The 17,988-nt window shown below is 43.1% G+C and overlaps 1 protein-coding gene across 1 annotated transcript in view; it reads right to left on the bottom strand.

The window, feature by feature from the left end:
- Window positions 1-606: 606 nt before the first annotated feature.
- BMP7 (bone morphogenetic protein 7) overlaps window positions 607-17,988 on the bottom strand; it is a 48,341-nt gene continuing 30,959 nt past the window's right edge. The window contains exons 3-7 of the mRNA XM_069804583.1: window positions 12,473-12,621; window positions 7,455-7,652; window positions 5,511-5,587; window positions 4,736-4,846; window positions 607-3,462 (exon numbers count right to left, since the gene is read on the bottom strand). Of these exons, the coding sequence (XP_069660684.1) occupies window positions 3,313-3,462; window positions 4,736-4,846; window positions 5,511-5,587; window positions 7,455-7,652; window positions 12,473-12,621 (685 nt within the window). The 3' untranslated portion in view covers window positions 607-3,312. The remainder of the gene's footprint in view (window positions 3,463-4,735; window positions 4,847-5,510; window positions 5,588-7,454; window positions 7,653-12,472; window positions 12,622-17,988) is intronic.

The following is a 17,988-nucleotide window of genomic DNA, read 5'->3' as shown; positions in this document are numbered from 1 at the left end:
TACATCTACATAAACTGGCACAACTCTGCTCACAGTTCAAAGTAAACAAGAACCAAAAATTGCTGGTATGCCCTGAAGATATAATGTTTAGTTAATACAGGGATTTAGACTGTTATTTTTTTTTCAGCTGCCTCCATAGCAATGCGGTGTGGTATCCACAGTAGGAAACCTCATGCCAGCAGCATCTCTGAAATATGCTAAAACAATCTAAATTAGAAAATGTCAGCTTCTTGGCTGATGTTCCTTTGGAGTTTCTTTCTTCCTTTCTTGTGCCTCTATAATTTTATTGGGATGACTAAATCTCTGAACTATGTTAGCAGTAAACAGAACTAATTTACCCCCTGCTTCTTTGAAACAGCTGCTGACAGCTGCACTATAATTCAATCATGGATCTTTGCAGTGCAGACTGCAAAACATATTCATATTTTTTGTATTCTTCCCTCTCTGTTGTATTTGGACTGAGGGAGTCGCACCAAATAGCGACATGTGCCGGTTTTGCCTGTACGTAGAGATTGATCTACGTGAAAACAGAGGCTCAGGATGAAATACTGCCCAGCCAAAAAGGTTCTTTGAATATAGGGAGAATAACCACGCAGATACACAATGTTGTTGGGATATCTTTTGCAAAGTTGCAATGATTTATTTTACTAGTTTGTACAAAAGGCTTCTGACAACTCCTGTATGAAAAGAACCAGAAACGTGTATGCATTTTTGCCAACTGTTAATAAATATCTTCTTAAATAAGGAAACAAATGTGTTTAGGAACCGAGAATCATTTTTCCTGGATGTGACTGAAAAGGAATTCCGAGGTGGAAATAAATAATTCTTCTTCTGCTTGTGACAACTATTTACATAAAAATGTACAAACAGTGAAGCTGATGTTGAGCCTAGCAACAGAAATCCTGTTATTATGTTTCAAAAAAAACAAAACCAAAACAAAACAGAAACAATCCCCACATAATATTTAATATATGAATCCTATACAGCAAGATACCGTGGTCCGAGTTAAAAATGCAATACACCAACGCAGTGACCACCAACACTGAAACACCCGCAAGAAAAACTAATCCTTGACTACTAAATAGTGGAAGTTTAGGCATGATTAGCTTTTAACTTTCTAGGCAGCACCTTAACCTCCTTCAGGAGGTTTACAGAAGCACTGGTGTATATACGTATACAATGTCAAAAGACACTTCCAATCTGTGTGATTTCAGTACCTCGCTCTAAATAAGAGACGCACCGAGGGCGGTTTTGGCTGTTTATCATAGATGGTCTTGTCTGCAGGCTCCAGGGAGAGATGGGCTTTGGGCCGCAGCTGTTGTCCTGCCGTTTGGCTGCGTGTGGTCCAAGTCTCACCTTGGGGCAGCTGGGAAGTTTGCTGGAGTTGCACTTGCAGAGCCTGTGTGCTGCGGCCAGGCTGGTCCTGCAGAAGTTTGAGTTGCCTGGGCTGGAAGCTGGTCACATCTGGCAATGTGGCAACTGCTCACCGAGGCCCCGGTCCAAAACCTACCAATGTCATGGAGAGAATTCCACTTTCCCATGAGCCTAATCCTGCTACTTAGAAAACTGCTGGGAAAACACCAATTGACTTAAATGAGATTAGTATTAGACCATCAGAAACAAGTTTCCAATTTATTTCATAGACAGTAATTTTTTTCTTCCTTTGCTTATTCTTTGTAAAGTGAGGCATCTGGTCTGGATTTGATCTGTGACTTAAAGGAAGAAGAGCAGTGAGTGATTTCCAGAATCGGGCGGTTGCGTTCATTTATCTTCTTTCTCTAGCTCTTCTCTAAGGCAAGATACGGAGCCAAGTTCCCACTGCGGCTGCATCGCCCTGTCCACTCACTGAGCAGAGGGAACCATCTCCATGGATTTATTATGTTCTGGACCCATCTGTTGGAGGTTTAGGTTTTTGAAGTTTGGAGATTTAGAGCTGGATGTGCTGTGGACCTGGTGTTTTATTGGACAGAATTTTCTTTTTTATCTCCCTGGTGAAATTTATGCCAATCCTACTTTTGTAACCACAGCGTATGCCAAAGCGTTGAATTGGTTTGTGATTGGTTAGTGCTACTTTGTATTCTTCTTCACAACAACTTTAACTGAGTTTTAATTACATAAGTGTGATGTTTGTGTAACCTGTGACTTTAAAAAAAGGAAAAAGAAAAGCCTTGAGGGGACATTTTCTTGCTCCTGGTTCCAGTTTGTTGGTGTGGCTCTTGAAAAGGACATTTTTTTAATTATTATTTTTTATTTTTAAAAGGTGAAGCCAATAGTAGAGCAGGGGTTTTATCGTAAACACTGACCCTGGGCAGTAACGTTTCCTAGCTTGTTTCTAGCTGGGTCTGTGTGGTGCTGGGTGTATGTCCCAGCTGACAGCACCTTCTGCACTTGAGCCTCCACATTGTCAAAAAAGCATTGGAACTTGTTCTGTCAGTGAAGTCAATGGACATTTTCCAAACAGAAGCAGGATCTTTAGCTGGCTTTCACAACTCTGTAACTGCTTAGGATACCCCAGCTAAACATTAGGTTTAATCCCTGTTTCTTAACATTTTGCTGCTTTCCTGTTTCAAGTTCATAGCAAATTCAAATTCTTTCTGGTTGCTAGAGGAAATTTCCTTCCCTGTTGAAAAAAGTATACCCAAAAAGTCTTGCTCTTTGGAATTATTTTCTTCAGTTCTTTTGCTTGCCAATTAGAATTTTTTTTTTTTCTTAGACTGATCTGTCCTTTGAATTTGCATCGATCCAGATATAGGTTTTGCTACTATAGTTTAAAACTAAAAGTTGCACGTAATTAATCTTTGGTTTTGCTTATGAAATTCAAGCAAACAGAGGGATGGAAGTAATAATTCTCTAACAAAATACCTGTTCACTCCAGGTATATTTTGTTCACTTATTTTATTGCAAACTGTGTTACAGGAACTACACATGCTTATTAGTCACAGCACATTCTCACCTTGGATAGATTATTATTTTTTAACTCGCAATCAACACTGAGTTTGCAATCTTCAGAAAGACTCATTTGCAAAAGTATGTATTGTAGGAGCCAATTTTGTAGGCAGATTTGGTTTTAAATGGTTTCTCTGGCTTGTTTCAGTTTACAAGCTCATTGTCTGTAATAAACTAAAACAAAATGTGTTCAAATACCACTTAGATCCAGAAACTGTTCCATTGTCTGAACTTTCAGAAGCCCGGTCCTAAAAACTGTTTGGGATTTTTTTAAACCCATTGCTGGAGTGCTAACCTTTTCCCTTCCCCCATATAGCCATACAAAACCACTCTTTACAAATAACTTTTTTTTTCTTTCCTACAAATCTAATGACAGCCACATGCTCGTACCACCATGTTCCTGTATTTTTTTAAGATAACATTGGAGCTGTCATCAAAATAGAGCACTGAGATGGCATTGAGTTGTGTAGGAGCGCAGCAGGGTTTCGGCACAGTCTCTGGGTTTATAAAGTGAACCTGGGGAATGAAAGTAGAGGCGTGTTAAGATTTACTTTTCCCCTCTCCTCCCCCATATTTTTCTTTCCCAGGCAACCTTCTTCTGTCTGTCCCATACACTCACTCTGACATGTTTTGAACACCTGGCTTTGTGTACAAACGTTTTGAGATGTCCCCTGCCTGTACAGAGGCTGACGCAAGCACCCAAGTCAGATCTAGTTGGAAATCTTTCAGTGAGGCAGGTTTTCATTAGAAAATTCCCATTTGTCAGAGCAGTCAGCATTCTGCAGAAGTGTACCAGTTACGATAAACTCTGTGGGACGTGCGGGCGAGGTTTTGTGAGAAATCCCATCAGCCCTGGGCGGGGGGGCCCCTGTCCCTGTGGCTGGCAGCACTGAGACCCAGCTGGGGCCAAGGGCTCCGCATCCCCTGTGCTCCCTGCTGTGGGACCTCCGAGGAGAGGGGGGAAAAAAGCAAATAAAAAGCAATCTACCAGGAGAAAAACACACAGATACTTCTTCCCTTGGGAATGTAGATGCTTCTAGTTTTCTTAATGCTTTTTGCAACGTTGTCCTTAGATGTGCATGGGATGTAGATGCCTGGGCTGTTAAGCTGGACCCGAACTGGGTAGGGATGGGCATCCAGGCAGGTCAGCTGGGGGCCCTGCCTGGCCGGGGTACTCAGAACCAATGTGTCTTCTGGCCCGTGCCAAGAGCTGTGGTGCATTGGCTTTGGTGACACAGCTGGAGCTGGGTGGCCCCCAGCCAACGGTCCCCCTGAGCACAGGCGCTGTGGCATGAGGACACGCCAGCTCGGGGCTCCCATCTGGACATCTTTGCACAATTTCATAAAACAAATACACCCACAGAGCAGCTGGGCTGTGTAATTTGGGGATTCGCTGACCCCTTTCTCAGTCTGCCTCCAAATCCGCTTTTGGCGGCAGCGTACAGTTTATCCTTACAGAGTTTTTCCAAGAGGTGCTGACAGTGGGTCTCGCGTCCTGCTCTTTCCTTCCCATGCAGTGGGACTATACCACCATTGAGATGCCTATCGTTGGGCCCTTTTAAACTAGAGAGAGCATGTTAATGCTTGCAGCAAAGACAGGGTAATTCCTAGCCAACTGTTAATTCAGGCCACTTGGCTAGACATGTTGAGCCAGATGCTGCAGGCATCTTAATGAGCTAATGCAGACCTTCCTTCTCTTGTTAGCTTAGAGATTTTTTTTGCATACAAACTTCTTTCTGAGTAGCACCTATCAGATATAATACTGTAGTAGGAGCTATAGTGCACCTACCAGTGTCTGTACAATGGCATGATTTGTAGCATTCATGTATGAATTCAACGGGAAAGCACATTCTCCTTCACAGTAATACGCAGCGTAGCCCTCCGGAGCAATGATCCAGTCCTTGATTAAATTGAGTACGTTAGAATGTGGAGAAAGACAGAAATATTGTGCAGTGAAACAAAGAGTAAAACAACACATAGAACTATCAATCATACATTCACATGCAATTACAGTGGCCTGCAAAATAAAATCTGGTACGCTGGCCTTTCTAATGCTATCTTGTACACCTCTAAAGCAGCTGCTTTTCCTGGAGGGACACATCCCACTTTGCAAATGTGCCCATAGAGTAGGTGAACTTCAGGGTTTAGTTTATCCATTCAGCAGTGTCCTCCTGGCTGTCCAAAAGGATCACTTCACCCATCACTGAAATGCAGGTACAAGCTTTCAGAAATGAAAATGTCTTTAACGAGATTTAAAAGAATTGATAGATGAAAATGGAGAGAGCCATATGTGCGTTCAGCACTGCCGGAGGAAATTCAGGGCCACAGTTTCTCAAAAGGACCTAAGTGTTTTGAGTTTCTAGACAGTCTCACACTAAATATTTATATACCCTAACTTTGCAGAAGCACTTCTCAAGCATGCTAAAGGCAATATACAAATTTTTTTCCCCTTGGGGATAAAAAAAAAAAAAATAATCAACTTATTGGGTTGATCTCACTATTGCAGCTCGATAAGCGATCTGCAAAGGCACCCCAGCTCACACCCCAGTCACGCACAGCCTTACCTGCCACCCTAGGTCCCTGAAGCTGACGTAGAGCTCGTGCTTCTTGCAGGCTTGTCGCTGGTCGCTGCTGCTGTTCTCTGCACGGGGAGAATGGGTGGCCATAAGGCTGGGCTGCCCCTGCGCTTGCTGCATGCCCCAGTACCCACAGCAATGCCCCAACAGGGAGTGAGGCATCACTGCTCAGCTGTCGCACTTAAGGCTTGCTTTTTTTTTTTAAACACTTTCAGTTTTAGTCATAAAATAATGGCTGGGTTCAATACGTATGAAATGCCCCTCTGGCGCTTTGTGCAGCGCCAAAAAAGGCCTGAGAAAATAGATTATTTTTTTTTCTTTTTTCCCTGGGCCTCCTCTGACCTCATATTAGCAAAAAGCGGATTTCTCTGATTATTGCCTACTATATAAAAGGAGAACCTATGAAACGAGTGACAGGGAAAGGCACCCTTTACCTATTTTCTAAATTCCTGTCTTTGAATCACCTGCATTACTAGTGACAGTTGCATTACTAGTGATAGTTGCAACTTCAGGCCTACAAAAGCAACACACAACATTAAGATAATGTGGAATCTGTTGTTCTGTCCAGTGCGGCTGGATCCAGAATACAGACTTCTTGCAACGGGTGACAATGCTGAAGCCAAAGAATAAAGCATGGACCTGAATTGTGGATCTGAACAACCATGACTATCAGTGTAGTTTTAAAGTTGTGTCCATCCTGGACATATAGCCTGAGCTGGAGACCCAAGTAGAAGTACCAGAAAAATATTTTTTCAACACTTGTTGTTGGAAGCTAACTCACTACAGGGTTCCCAAGCTGGAATCAGGATGCTGGTTACAGGGACTTTTCTAACCTACTCACAGAAGTAAGAAATTCTTTTGTCCGCTACCCATCCTTTAAAAATTGAATTGATATAGCAAATAGATGATAAAAATGCACACTTAAAACTGCAGACCATCTATGCCTGTGGAACTGCAAAACCCAGAGCTCAGAAACATAAGCTATGGAAAACCTTTTTAAGAGACTCTTGGATTTCAGGTGAGAGGTACAGAAATACATACACGTGGGCAGGTCAGAGAAGCCACACCGATCACCAGGGCTGCAGAAAAACATCACTAGTTCTAGGACAGGAATGACCTGATTAAATATAGGGAAGCTGCAACAAGACTGATGGGAGAGAGTTCTCCCATAACCTCGCAGGTAACCCCAAGCGATCCAAGGCAAAGGTGAGTCGCATAAGATGATATTGTGCCCTGTGTTGTCATTTTCCTTCCACCTCTTGTAAGCCTGCCTTCCATTCAGTGAAGTGCTGGTAGAAATAGAGCTGGAATTTGCCCCTGCCCTCAGCAGAGATGGCCCTGTGCTGTGGTTCCTGCTGGGAAGGTCACCAAGGGCCCGTTATTCTGAGGTATCTCATAAGAAAGCCACGTTTCTATTTCAAATGCCTGACGGAGTTTTCTTCCATATTAGGAAGCACAGCTCCCCCCAGAATAGCTGTGGTTATCCTGAGCAATGAATGGGTTTTCTTCTACTGTGCAAAATTTTTGGGACTACTTTTGGGGGGCTAGACTTAAAATCACAAACTCTGAAAATCTACAGCATTTTGATTCAGATCCACTGAAATGTACTGTCATTTTGATCATTCATTGCTGTAATGTAATTATCTTGCATTTCAAAATGTGAGTTTATTTTATGTGGGAGAAAAGGAGATATTCTGGTTAGGTGCCGCTTTTTTTTTAAATTGGATTAAGAAATTCCTCAGCTTAGCATTGTTTCGAAGAAACACTATTTTTCCAGCTTCTTTTGAATAATCCCTAATCCCAAGTAGTTTCAAACCAGCAGCTGAACACTAGTGGTAGACCAAAGAGACAACAAACAGACTGAATGTGGGAGAAACCATTCCCACGTTATCCCAAGCCCAGAAACATGGACCCCGGCAGCCCGCGCTGTACCTGCGATGTTGGACACCCGGAAAGCTTCCTGGTTCTTTGGCGTTTTTGATCGATTCTGGCTCCTTTGCTTCCCTCCCGTGGAGCGAATACTGCGGAGGTGGACCTCGGTGGCTTTGAAGAAGGCTACTGTGAACGGCTGCTTGTTCTGCGGGCCGTGCCTTCCAATAAGACCCGCCAGTTTGGGATTGATGCTTTGCCCTTAATAACAGAATGGACTGATAAGAGAGCCTGCAGTAACTTTTCATTTTCGGCAGATGTAGTAAGGATAACAAGGAGGAGAGCTGCTGTCTGGCTGGTAAGGGCGATTCCTAGGCACGTCTGTATGCGTCGATCCACCAAGGGCCTGGACTTAATCGGCAAAGCTGCTTCTGACAAGAGCAGCTCAGCACAGCTAACTTCATTTTATATCTGCGTGTAAAAGTTACATAAAATAGTCCTACATATAATTATTTTACCCTAAATCCGCTTAGCATTAACTTTTCCTGCATTCTTTAGAGGGGTTTCTTTAAGTTCACCAACCTATAATTTGAAGCGATCCTATAAAAGGAACCATAAAACTCAGCCCATAGGAACACTAAATTCCCACTGGAAGGTTATTAACTTAAAATAAAAATGCCTTGTATGAAATGTTGACAGAGTTCCAGATACACTGTAGCTGAGAGAAACAAATAGTTCAGATCTTTAGAGACATTTTGCTTATTGCTGCATCCCAGCACTACTGTACCTGATAACTTTCTTGCAAAACTGTTGATTACCGTTCATGCTTTCTTCATCCTGGGCTTTTAAAATAATTTGATTTTTGGTAAAAGATGATTAGGTGGTTTCTCTGTAGAACTAGACCAATTATTTACAAAAAACACAAGGAAGGGGTGGCAGTGGGAAATTTAATATTTTTCCCTGTTGTCTCCAAAGGATGTCTGGGTGCTGTTGTGAAATGCAGAGGTGATATCCAGAATTATCCTGTTCCAAGCTACCGAGTACTGCTGCTAAGTCAAAGCTATGTTAATGGCTTTTGTGATCCTTTTGCTAAGGACAGAGCTGGCCTTGTCAGCCACAAATCAAATATGCCAAAGGACAGCTGACACTTTCCTAGAGAAGCCCTGAAAGGCAGCCTGGCCAGGGAGAGCAGGTGAGGGGCTCTACAGTCTACTGACAAAAATGTCCTTATCTTACTCGTTTCTGACTACTGTGTCAAAAGCAGCTGGTAACCTGAAACATTTCTAGGTAATATTCTATAACTGCTGTTTTTAAGATGAGTAAAGTAAATGCTAACGCTTATAAACTATTGACTTTATGGAATTGTTTCCATCTTTGCTCTTGCGTGTGGCCAAAAGATAGGTAAATGTGACAGACGCAGAAAAAGGGGGCTGTGGTCAAAGCTTGAGGCCAAGAAATGGACCAGCCTCAGGCTGGAGTCCATTTTCTGTTTTTCTAAAAGTGTGCAGCCCAGTGAGTAAGTCCCAAGCTGTAATACATGGGATTTGTGGAGAGGACTGGCTCAAGAGGTGTTTTAATGGAAGCTTGGCAGCAGGACAACTGCCCAGCATGGCCAGGCCTTGCAAACTAGATAAAGCAAAACGAATTTTGGGACAGGGCACCAGGAAAGCTTGGGTAAAAATAGCAAATGTAAAAACTCATGTACGTAGATTTATACGTGGACACACATCAACAACTTCTTCATCTTCTGCTTAAGCTACTTTCCGGAAACTTGTCCAAACAGTTTTCATTTTAAACATTTGAGGCTGAGCCCACAAAGTGCTTAAGCAAGTAGCTAATGCTAAATATATAAGTAGTTCCACTTGTGCCCAGGCTCTGCTGGATTGAAGCCTTATTTCCTGAAAACAAGCTCAGCTGCAGGAGTTAGAGCTCACTGAATACTGCTCCTATGGCTTTTCCTGCCCCTTTAAAGAAGTCTTTCTGCTTCCCAAAGCTGTTTAAACTAGCAAGTACCTCTACAGCTGTGGTTTTTCCAGTGTAAATTATTTTACCTTTACCATGTCTCTCTAGAGTAGGTCGGCAGTATGCAGTGAGGGGACCCAACTTCACACTGATATGTTTAATGGATTTGCATTAGTGCAGCAATAAGTAGCATTTGCCCAATGAATTCCTCATCTAACACCAAGATGTCACGTTCAAGACCAGCGTGGTGGCAGTGTCCCCTTGGCAGGGGGGGAAAGGCATGTAACACTCTGTATGCAAAGTAGCATATTTCTTTTTAATAAAGATGAGAAAAAATCCCTTTCTAACTTTCCTATACATCTGGAAAGCAAGGTTAAACACAAGGACGCATGTGTAGTCGCCACTAGACAATGATAAACTTCTCCCAAAAGAACTAGAACTGTGCTCTTGAACCAGAGGGCATGGCTTTATCTGCTTTTATGAAGCTACTTTTTTAAATCTGTCAAAAATGGGATCTTAAGTAATAAACTAAGTAAACTTAAGTGGGCAGCTGCTGTTCCCATGTGCTGCTGCCAAGCAAGGCGTATCGGGTGCTGGGCTGAGAGCTCGCTGAAGGCTACTGAGTCACTCAAACATTTCTTTTGCTTGCTGCTTGAGTTGATCTCCATTTTCTAAGAGTAAGCAAATACCCTTTGATTCCACCCTAGTTATACATGTTGATAGACTTATCTGGCAAGATTATAAAGAAATACAAAGATCAGTTAATTAATTTCTTTTGTATAATTTCATCTGAACGGTGCTTGTGACATCAGAATTTTTTTAAATAGACTTCATGATTACAGATCTCTATGTAACAACAGATACAAAGGAAAGGGTTTTTCTTCTAATTCACTTAAAGCTCTGGGGGTTGCCCAAGCATATAGTGTTGCATCAAAATTCTGCTGTTTGCAGCACATGATTTTCATAAGTCCAGGTGTAAAAGCAGCTTTCTTGTTAGTCCACACAGTTGGTCTAAATCCAAAGTGAAACTTGGGGAGCAAGGAAGGACATGTCCTCGCCATTCAAAATAGAAACAAAAATTCACGTGTGTGGTGGAGAAATGCGAGTGCAAAGGTGCACTGCCAGGGGACTTGGTTACAGAAGACAAGCAGACAACTGGTTCCTGTATCTCTATATTTACTTCTTAAACATTGCAGTTGGCTTTTCTAGCTTTAATGACAGGATGATTAAAGTATTTTGTTAATCTATTTTGAGAAAGCAGTAAGTTACTTAGCAAAGGGTGGAAATCATATATAAACTCAGTTAGATTTCTCAGGAGTGCAAAAAGAAATCGGATTCCTAGTTTTCATTGAGTCGAATAACAGATGAGAATGCACTTATCACTGAACCTGGGAGTTTCTGTCTTTGAAAGCTCTCTCTGTGATAGATCTGGCTGTATGCTTTTAAGGGTCCACTTCTAATTGCTCCAGCAGAGCAGACGGGGTTACTGTGTGTGCAAAGTTGCAGCGTTTCCTTGGATGCAGGACCCTGACAAGTCTCCACTGAAATCTGTAACATTCATAAATCTGCTGCCTTCCTCCTTAATGCTGAAAAATGGGATTTGCTGTAAAATCACTAGGTGAGGATGGGGGAGGACAGAGCGATAAGAAGACTTTATTGGCAGAAGAGTGTGAGTGTAACACTGTGGTATCCATAGCATTTAGATATATTAAGCCTACTTCTAGCTATCACTTTTCTGTGGACTCTGGGCTGGGTCTTGATGGTTTTCCTATACGTGAACCACAATTGAACAAATGTGCCATGATCGTGGACACAACTTCTGTACTTCCAGTTATTTCATTTAGGAGGCGAACTGGAAATTAAAACCAAGGACAAGTGTTTGAAAACAGGTTAAGCTTGTCTTAGCTGTTAATTCACCTTACTGTTTTAACTTTAAGAGTTAAGATTAACTTGTAAATCAGGTTGAATTTGAATCTTTATACAAAGATGGCAAAAGGCATCTATCATTGGGGTGGAGACTAGTAACTTCCATGGTGAAGCTCCAGCTTTGTATCTGTGTTTGGGTTTCTGTATTCACTGATCACTCAGGGCAGGTTAAAACAAACCCTGTGCACCTCTCTGTGCGCAGGTGTCACATGAATAAAATCACTCTTTCATGCAAATGATTCTCTGTAGGTTGCCTGTTTCAAAACTGCTTTGCACAGTCTTTATGCAAAATACTACTTACTGGAAATGTTCAGAGTGTTGCATAAAAACCAATAGCAAGTGATATCATAGATGCATATCTGGAGAATGAAAGTATGTCCTTAGATAACTATATTCTGAGTACTTATAGTAGTTTTGAGCTGGGTTTTTCTTAACCTCTCTTGTGGGGCAGCCAGGCTGTTTCAGATGGTCCCAGGTCCTGGGAACCCTCCAGAAGATCCAGAATACTTTGGTTTCCTTGCCCAAGTCTCCAAGTGAGCATCAGGAATCTTAACTTTAAGATAAAGCAGCATGACTTTTTAGTTAAGACCAGGTTAGGAAAATTCCCTGCCTGATTCTAAACACATCCTTTCTGGAGATATTTCAGAGCCAGGTCTTCCCACCCATTCCCAAACCTCACAGGTCTGTACCATAAGCACACTGCAGACCTTGGACTCCAGACCAGGCATGACTTTACTAGTAATTTCTGCTGCCACAAAGGCAATTAAAATGGTTCCTAGCTGTCTTCTGAATTTGAAAAGACTTTTGTGCCAATTAACACCAGTCTTCTACATCACTCAGTTGTGTCTTTTCGCACATAGCAAAGTTTCTTCCTCTCTCCTCGACTGGATTATACTACCTGCAAATTAGCCAGCAGCGTATACATACCTTGATGACAATGTGTACATAGCTAATACTGAAATGACTGCAGACAGGTTCCCAATCTGTTAAAGCATTTGAGTACATCCTTAACTTGAAATACATCTACAGATTATTTTTTTATTATTGTTATTTCCATCTTAGGCAAATCCAGGAAAAACATGCTTAAGAAATCCTGTTCAAAGGAAAGAGTACTGAATGCTAAAGGCTTCCCCTGGCTGGCAGTCGTGTACCTGGAACAGACTCACTGATTGATGTTGGTGTCTGACACTCACCGTCGATGCCTTCCACGGATAGCTGCAGGCCAAGATTGTGTTGGGGATTCACCACCCAGTGATTACTGGTTGCGGTAATGTCAAACACCAGCCACCCTTCTTCTGCAGCCCAGATTGTTCGAGAGTCAAGCAGGAACAAATCTGAATCCCTGAAATAAAGCAGCATAATTCCCAGTTACCCAGGCTTTCCACTGCATTCTCTATAGGCATCCACGTACATGCTTTAAGCAACACCACTTGGTCAGCCTTTCAAGCAATAGGCAGATTATGCCGGAGCTGGGCTGGCATGCTTTCCCACCTAATCACCTTCAGATGGAGCGCTTTTCTTCCCTTCAAAAAAGGGAGGATGGGTTGAAGGAGAGTTGAGGTGGTTTGGGGTTACTTTGGTGTTACAGTTAACCTTAGAGCTGCTGATGCAACTTCAGAAAAAACACTTGCCAGGCACAGATTTGCAAAATTATTGTTTGCATATGCAAAGTTGGTAATTGGGCAGACAATGCTGCTCATTATCCTTTCCACACATAATTTCCTGACGTTTATGCATAATTGTACCATTGGTGCAAGCCAGCTGGAACACGGGTGTGCATACATTAACATATGTAATGGTTTTCTAAATTTGTTCGTCTGAGGTTACAGATGATTGATTGAGGCAATAACCCTCTGCACAGTCACAGGTCTGCATTACTTTGGGTGGCAATTTTCTTCCAATTCATTGCTTAATTTTTTTAAAGGCTACTGCTGAGTTATTCTAGTTGAAGAACTAATATCAGAAAATGATAAAGATCCAAAATAGAGAGGATTTTGTGCATGTGAAAAGGGTGAAATCATTCTGGATTTACAAAACATTTCCTGGCAAATTTCTGTAAAATGAAAATTTGAGAAAACACAGATTCTGTAAAGGAAGGAATCTTCTCTTATCAGAAATCAAGAAAGAGATAAAACTTGGATGAAAAAATTGGATAGTGGTGCAGTGCCTTTATAAAAAACGACTTTACGAGAAGAACAAAGAAACACGGTGGAAGTGTCTAGACAAGTCCCGTAAGAGCTGCTTTTGTACTTGCAGTGCACAAACATGATAACTTGTTTAAGTGTAATTATATCCTTTTGAATGCAGAAATATCCTTAGAAAACCCTTTAATCATGTCCTCAAAGCTTAAAGAAGGCCTTATTAATTTTGTCACTATTGATTTGTCAGTGCAAATATAGATATTTAATATAGTTTAAACAGGGCCTCTTGTTTGCACGAATTATCAAGTGATCAAAAATGAATCTGAGAAGTGCTGTCGGCATAGAGGCTTTTGTCTCGTAGCTTTTAGTGATTCTTGTCCCTGTGAGATACCAAGAAATGAGAGGCTTTTGTCCCACACAGCTGACTCAGAAATGGAGTTTTATTGCAATGTTTTTACTATCTAGCTTTCCTTTCAACCCTTGTGGGCCAGAGTGTGTAAGAGAGAATGGCTTTCCTCCATGAGCTAAGAGATGTCACTGCCTCTGGCTCTGTGCTGGCTTACACGAAATTAAATTTCTGAAATTAGTTCCTGCAGAGCATGTGAGCACATCGCCCGGCACGCATAAGAGGAGGAACCTGCCCTTTCCTCACCAATGCACGATACCTGGCTGAATATGTAGATGCAGCCAATGCTGCTGAGGGTGCAATTAGTGCTGCATGTGGCACCCTGAGGGAAAGCAGTGGCTTTCTGTGTCAGCTCAATTCAGAAAGAGGAGGCAAGGTCTGGTGCTTGCAAGAGATGTTTTGCAGGTGTGGGATTATAACGATTGTAATTCCTCCCCTCGCCCGGCACGTCCCTGCCATGGAGGAAGGCACCAAGAGGGAGTTTGCTTTCTTGTAAACAAAGTTTTGGGTTGTGGAAGTGAGCCTTACATCAGAACTGAACTTGCCGCAACACTTCCTCGGCCCTGGGGATCCTATGGGGAGTATCTCGGCTGGTGTTTGGGCAGCCAAAGCGAGTGGCTCAGGAAGGAGCCGCGGTGCAGCGTTGGAGAGGCTCAACCCAGGTGTTAGGAGCTGCTCTCTGGAGCTCAGTCAGCTTTGCTGAGTGCACCTAGGACAGCTGAAGATAAACAGCACGGATAACCCCCTCCCTCCACATACGCATTAGTTACAGGAATGTAAGATGCTTGAACTCTAACCGGGGGACAAATTTCCTGGGGTTTCGTCCCCACCCAGAAGCAATGGCCCTGTTCCCACAGTGCATGACACAGCCGCGTGGACACCTCCCGCCCTTCCCTGTTTACAACACACTGAACAAAACACATCCCAGAAGAGCCAGGGACGAGGGAGTAGTACAGATTGGCCCGTTCCAATGGCTGAGTCCAAGTTTCCAGAAGTAAAGGGTTTTTATATTCACATACTGCATCATTTAAGCATGGCCCCTGACTGGAACTCATGATTCACACAAGGTTTAGTTAACAGGGACTTGGCTTGCTTGGTTTTTCTCCCTTGTAGTTTGCAGGTTGAAGATAATAGCAATAATGATAACTTTTTTTGGTTTTAGCTACTGCTCAACTGAAGTATTATTACTCAGAAAAACCAGCCTTTAAGCTTCCCATGCTGACATGATGCAATCAGGGTAACCAGACAACATGAGGCATCAAGTACCAGGGTGAGTCAGTCTGGGAAATTGTATAATGCGTTTGTTTTCCTGTAGTTACAGCAATGTGCAAACAATAGGCCTGGAGGGGAAGCCCGAAGTGAGAGAGATCAAAGGGACCCACTAAAGGGAAATGTCCTTCCCACACACACTTGGAACATTTGGACCCAAAAAGGACCTGTTTCAGATGCTCTCTGGTGAAGTTCAAGCACTCCTGGATTAGCACTTTCCACTCTGGCCCACCAGCAGCTGCCAGGGATGGGATGCAAAACCTGACTGGTGTTGCAAGCAGAGGCTCCTGAGATTGTGGCGCCTGCTCCGATGTAAAGCAACCTCTTGTTCTTTTTAAAAGAACAACCTCTCTTTAAGTGAAATGCCCTGCTCTCCAAAGGCTTATAGCAAACAACGTTAAATCACTAGCTAATAGACAGCAGGCCCTTTAGACATCATTGTTGGACAACACATAATAAACATGGCAAAGAAATGTTATTCTGCTTAGACTTAAACAAAATTTGCTCTGAGGGCTCCCATCTAATGACTTGTCATGAGATAGTGCTAGTTAAGTCTAACTGATGTGGCTGGTTTGAGTTTTAGCTTTGAGATAAAGATCTAAGCACAAAGGGAAAAGGTTTCTAGTGCACATCTTGCGCTCTGCTACCTTACCTACCAACAGTACGCATATTTAGAGCGTTCTTGGAACAATGTGAATAATGGCTCTGCAACCAGGAGGCAGAAAATCACTTTGGTTCTATGGCCCTGCATTCAATCCCTTCATTTGAGAACTTCAGAGCATGTGAGAAACTATACGGAACCTCTTACCAGACCAAGAGATAGGAAAAGGCACATGATCCTCATTTTACAGAAAATTAAGCTGGGATGTGGAAATGTTAATGTCTAGATTAGAGTTACATAAATTATGAAGGCTGGATCCAGACCACAAGTATGTTTTGTTGAGACCACATCAAAATGGTTCAGCGTTCAAAGTACTGACATCAGCAGGAGTGTCAAAGCTTTTAGCAATGATAAAACTCAGGGCTTTCAGCTCAGTTTTCTCAAGCATCAGGCTGTCAGGGGAGCCTAAGATGAGGACAGGAGGTTGGCACTTGTCTACTGATCACTTTGGTAGTGTCTGGCACTGGATGACAGAAAGGAGAGTCACCTCCCGTTAGAAAGCACTCCCAAAAATTTATCTACAGGTCATATAACTGCTGTGTGGTCTATGAAATTTCCTTAGTGAAGGTGTTTTCTGGACTTAAGGGTGAGTAACAAGTATTGCAAAGTGAGGGTGGCTGGGGAGGACGCATGTGAGATCGTGTCTGGAAAGCAGCTGGAGTTATGGAGGTGGAAGGGCTGAAGCTGCCAAAGGGCTGTGGAGGGCTGGTGGCATGAGTGGGGTAAGAAAAGGAATCACAGGTGATTTTGGGGAGACAAAAGGACTGGAAGAAGTGAGGCATGTGGGGATGAGTGGAGAAATAAGGGGAGACAAAATACAGAAAAGGCAAGTAAGAGTATCCTGAAAGGAAGCAGCGAGGAAGAGAGTTACCAAGTTCCAATGCGGTAATTCTAAGAGAAGAGAAAGGATTAACAACCATGAAGCTTCATGAAAATAGTATGTATGGGCTCTTTGCCTTTTGCTGGGGTATTTTTTCAGCCTCTAGGATGCACTTTGATTTGAAGCCATAAACATTAGAAACATAGCCAAAAATCAGAAGTGCAGCATCTCCCCTAACCACCTGCCTTGGCAAGTCAGGGCACAAGGACGAACGTGGACTAGCGAGAGAGACTCAGTGAAAATAGGAGAGTTAGCAATTCTGCAATAGCAAGAGAGAACAGGAGATGAAACTCTGTATTTATAAACTATAATGCTACAAGGTCTACACTTCTTGAGGGTAGCCCTCTCACCAAACAGCCCCTGCTTTTGCGTGTTTTCTTCACTCGCTTTCCCCATCCCCCTCATCGGCTCTGTTATTTCAAGCTGCTGGTTGACAAGTGGTAGTAAACACTAATGAGCACTTCCAAGTGGGATAAAAATAAATGGGAAGGACAGGCAGCAGCAGCAAAGGTGACTCTTGGCAACTTTCATCACATTGCAAGACAAGCTGATTTCTGTGACGTGCTGGCGCTCTGGGTTGGGAGCAGACTGGGAGCCCTGGCTCACCTGGCCGTGTCCTGGCAGCCGCCAGCCCAGGGCCACTGTCACCAGGTCCTGCGGTCCCCTGCCTGCGTTCAGGTCATCTGCCAGCCCAAAGAGCACACTGAGGCTGCCCGACGGCCGCACTGCTCTAACCCCTACCTGCTAGTTTGAGGAATTACAGATCTAACAGTGTTTTAAACAATAACCATACTGTGACACCTAGCAGCAGACTTCGAATAGTTTTACAAATACGGGTCAACCCTCCTGCTTCCGTTTTAAAGTGGGAAACACTTGAGGTATGGATATGTTAAATGTCCTGTTGACTCGGTATGTAAACCACAGCCACTGAGCCAGGAGCGTAATCCTGTCCTCTTGACCGGTATTCTAACCCTAGAGGGGCTGTTTGGGTCACAGGCATAGCGCAAGATAGCAAGTTTGCCAACAGGCAGCCCAAGGACAGAGCTGGCATGGGGAGATAGGGGCAATTCACATCCAGGTTTGAGCGGGTGGAGGGAGGAGAAGGCATAAAGGGCATCCTGGGAGGGTGAGAGGAGATCTGGGGTTAGAAGACATCTGTTTGGATTAAAAACTGCAGTATCCAGATTCCAGTTTGCTTGGTGTCATTGCTTAAAGTCGGCTGCAGCTGTCCAAAGACAAGCTTAGGAAAATATTTTTCAGACTTTCCTACTTTGAGAGGGCCCCAGGATCTCCCTGGGCCTCTCCCTGGCACGTTTGCAACACCCTCTGTACACAGACCTGATGCAGCCCTC

The sequence above is a fragment of the Haliaeetus albicilla genome, chromosome 2, assembly GCF_947461875.1.
Source record: "Haliaeetus albicilla chromosome 2, bHalAlb1.1, whole genome shotgun sequence".
Classification (NCBI taxonomy): domain Eukaryota; kingdom Metazoa; phylum Chordata; class Aves; order Accipitriformes; family Accipitridae; genus Haliaeetus; species Haliaeetus albicilla.
The sequence above is the reverse complement of the archived record's forward strand: the minus strand, read 5'-3'. Positions and strand labels throughout refer to the sequence as shown.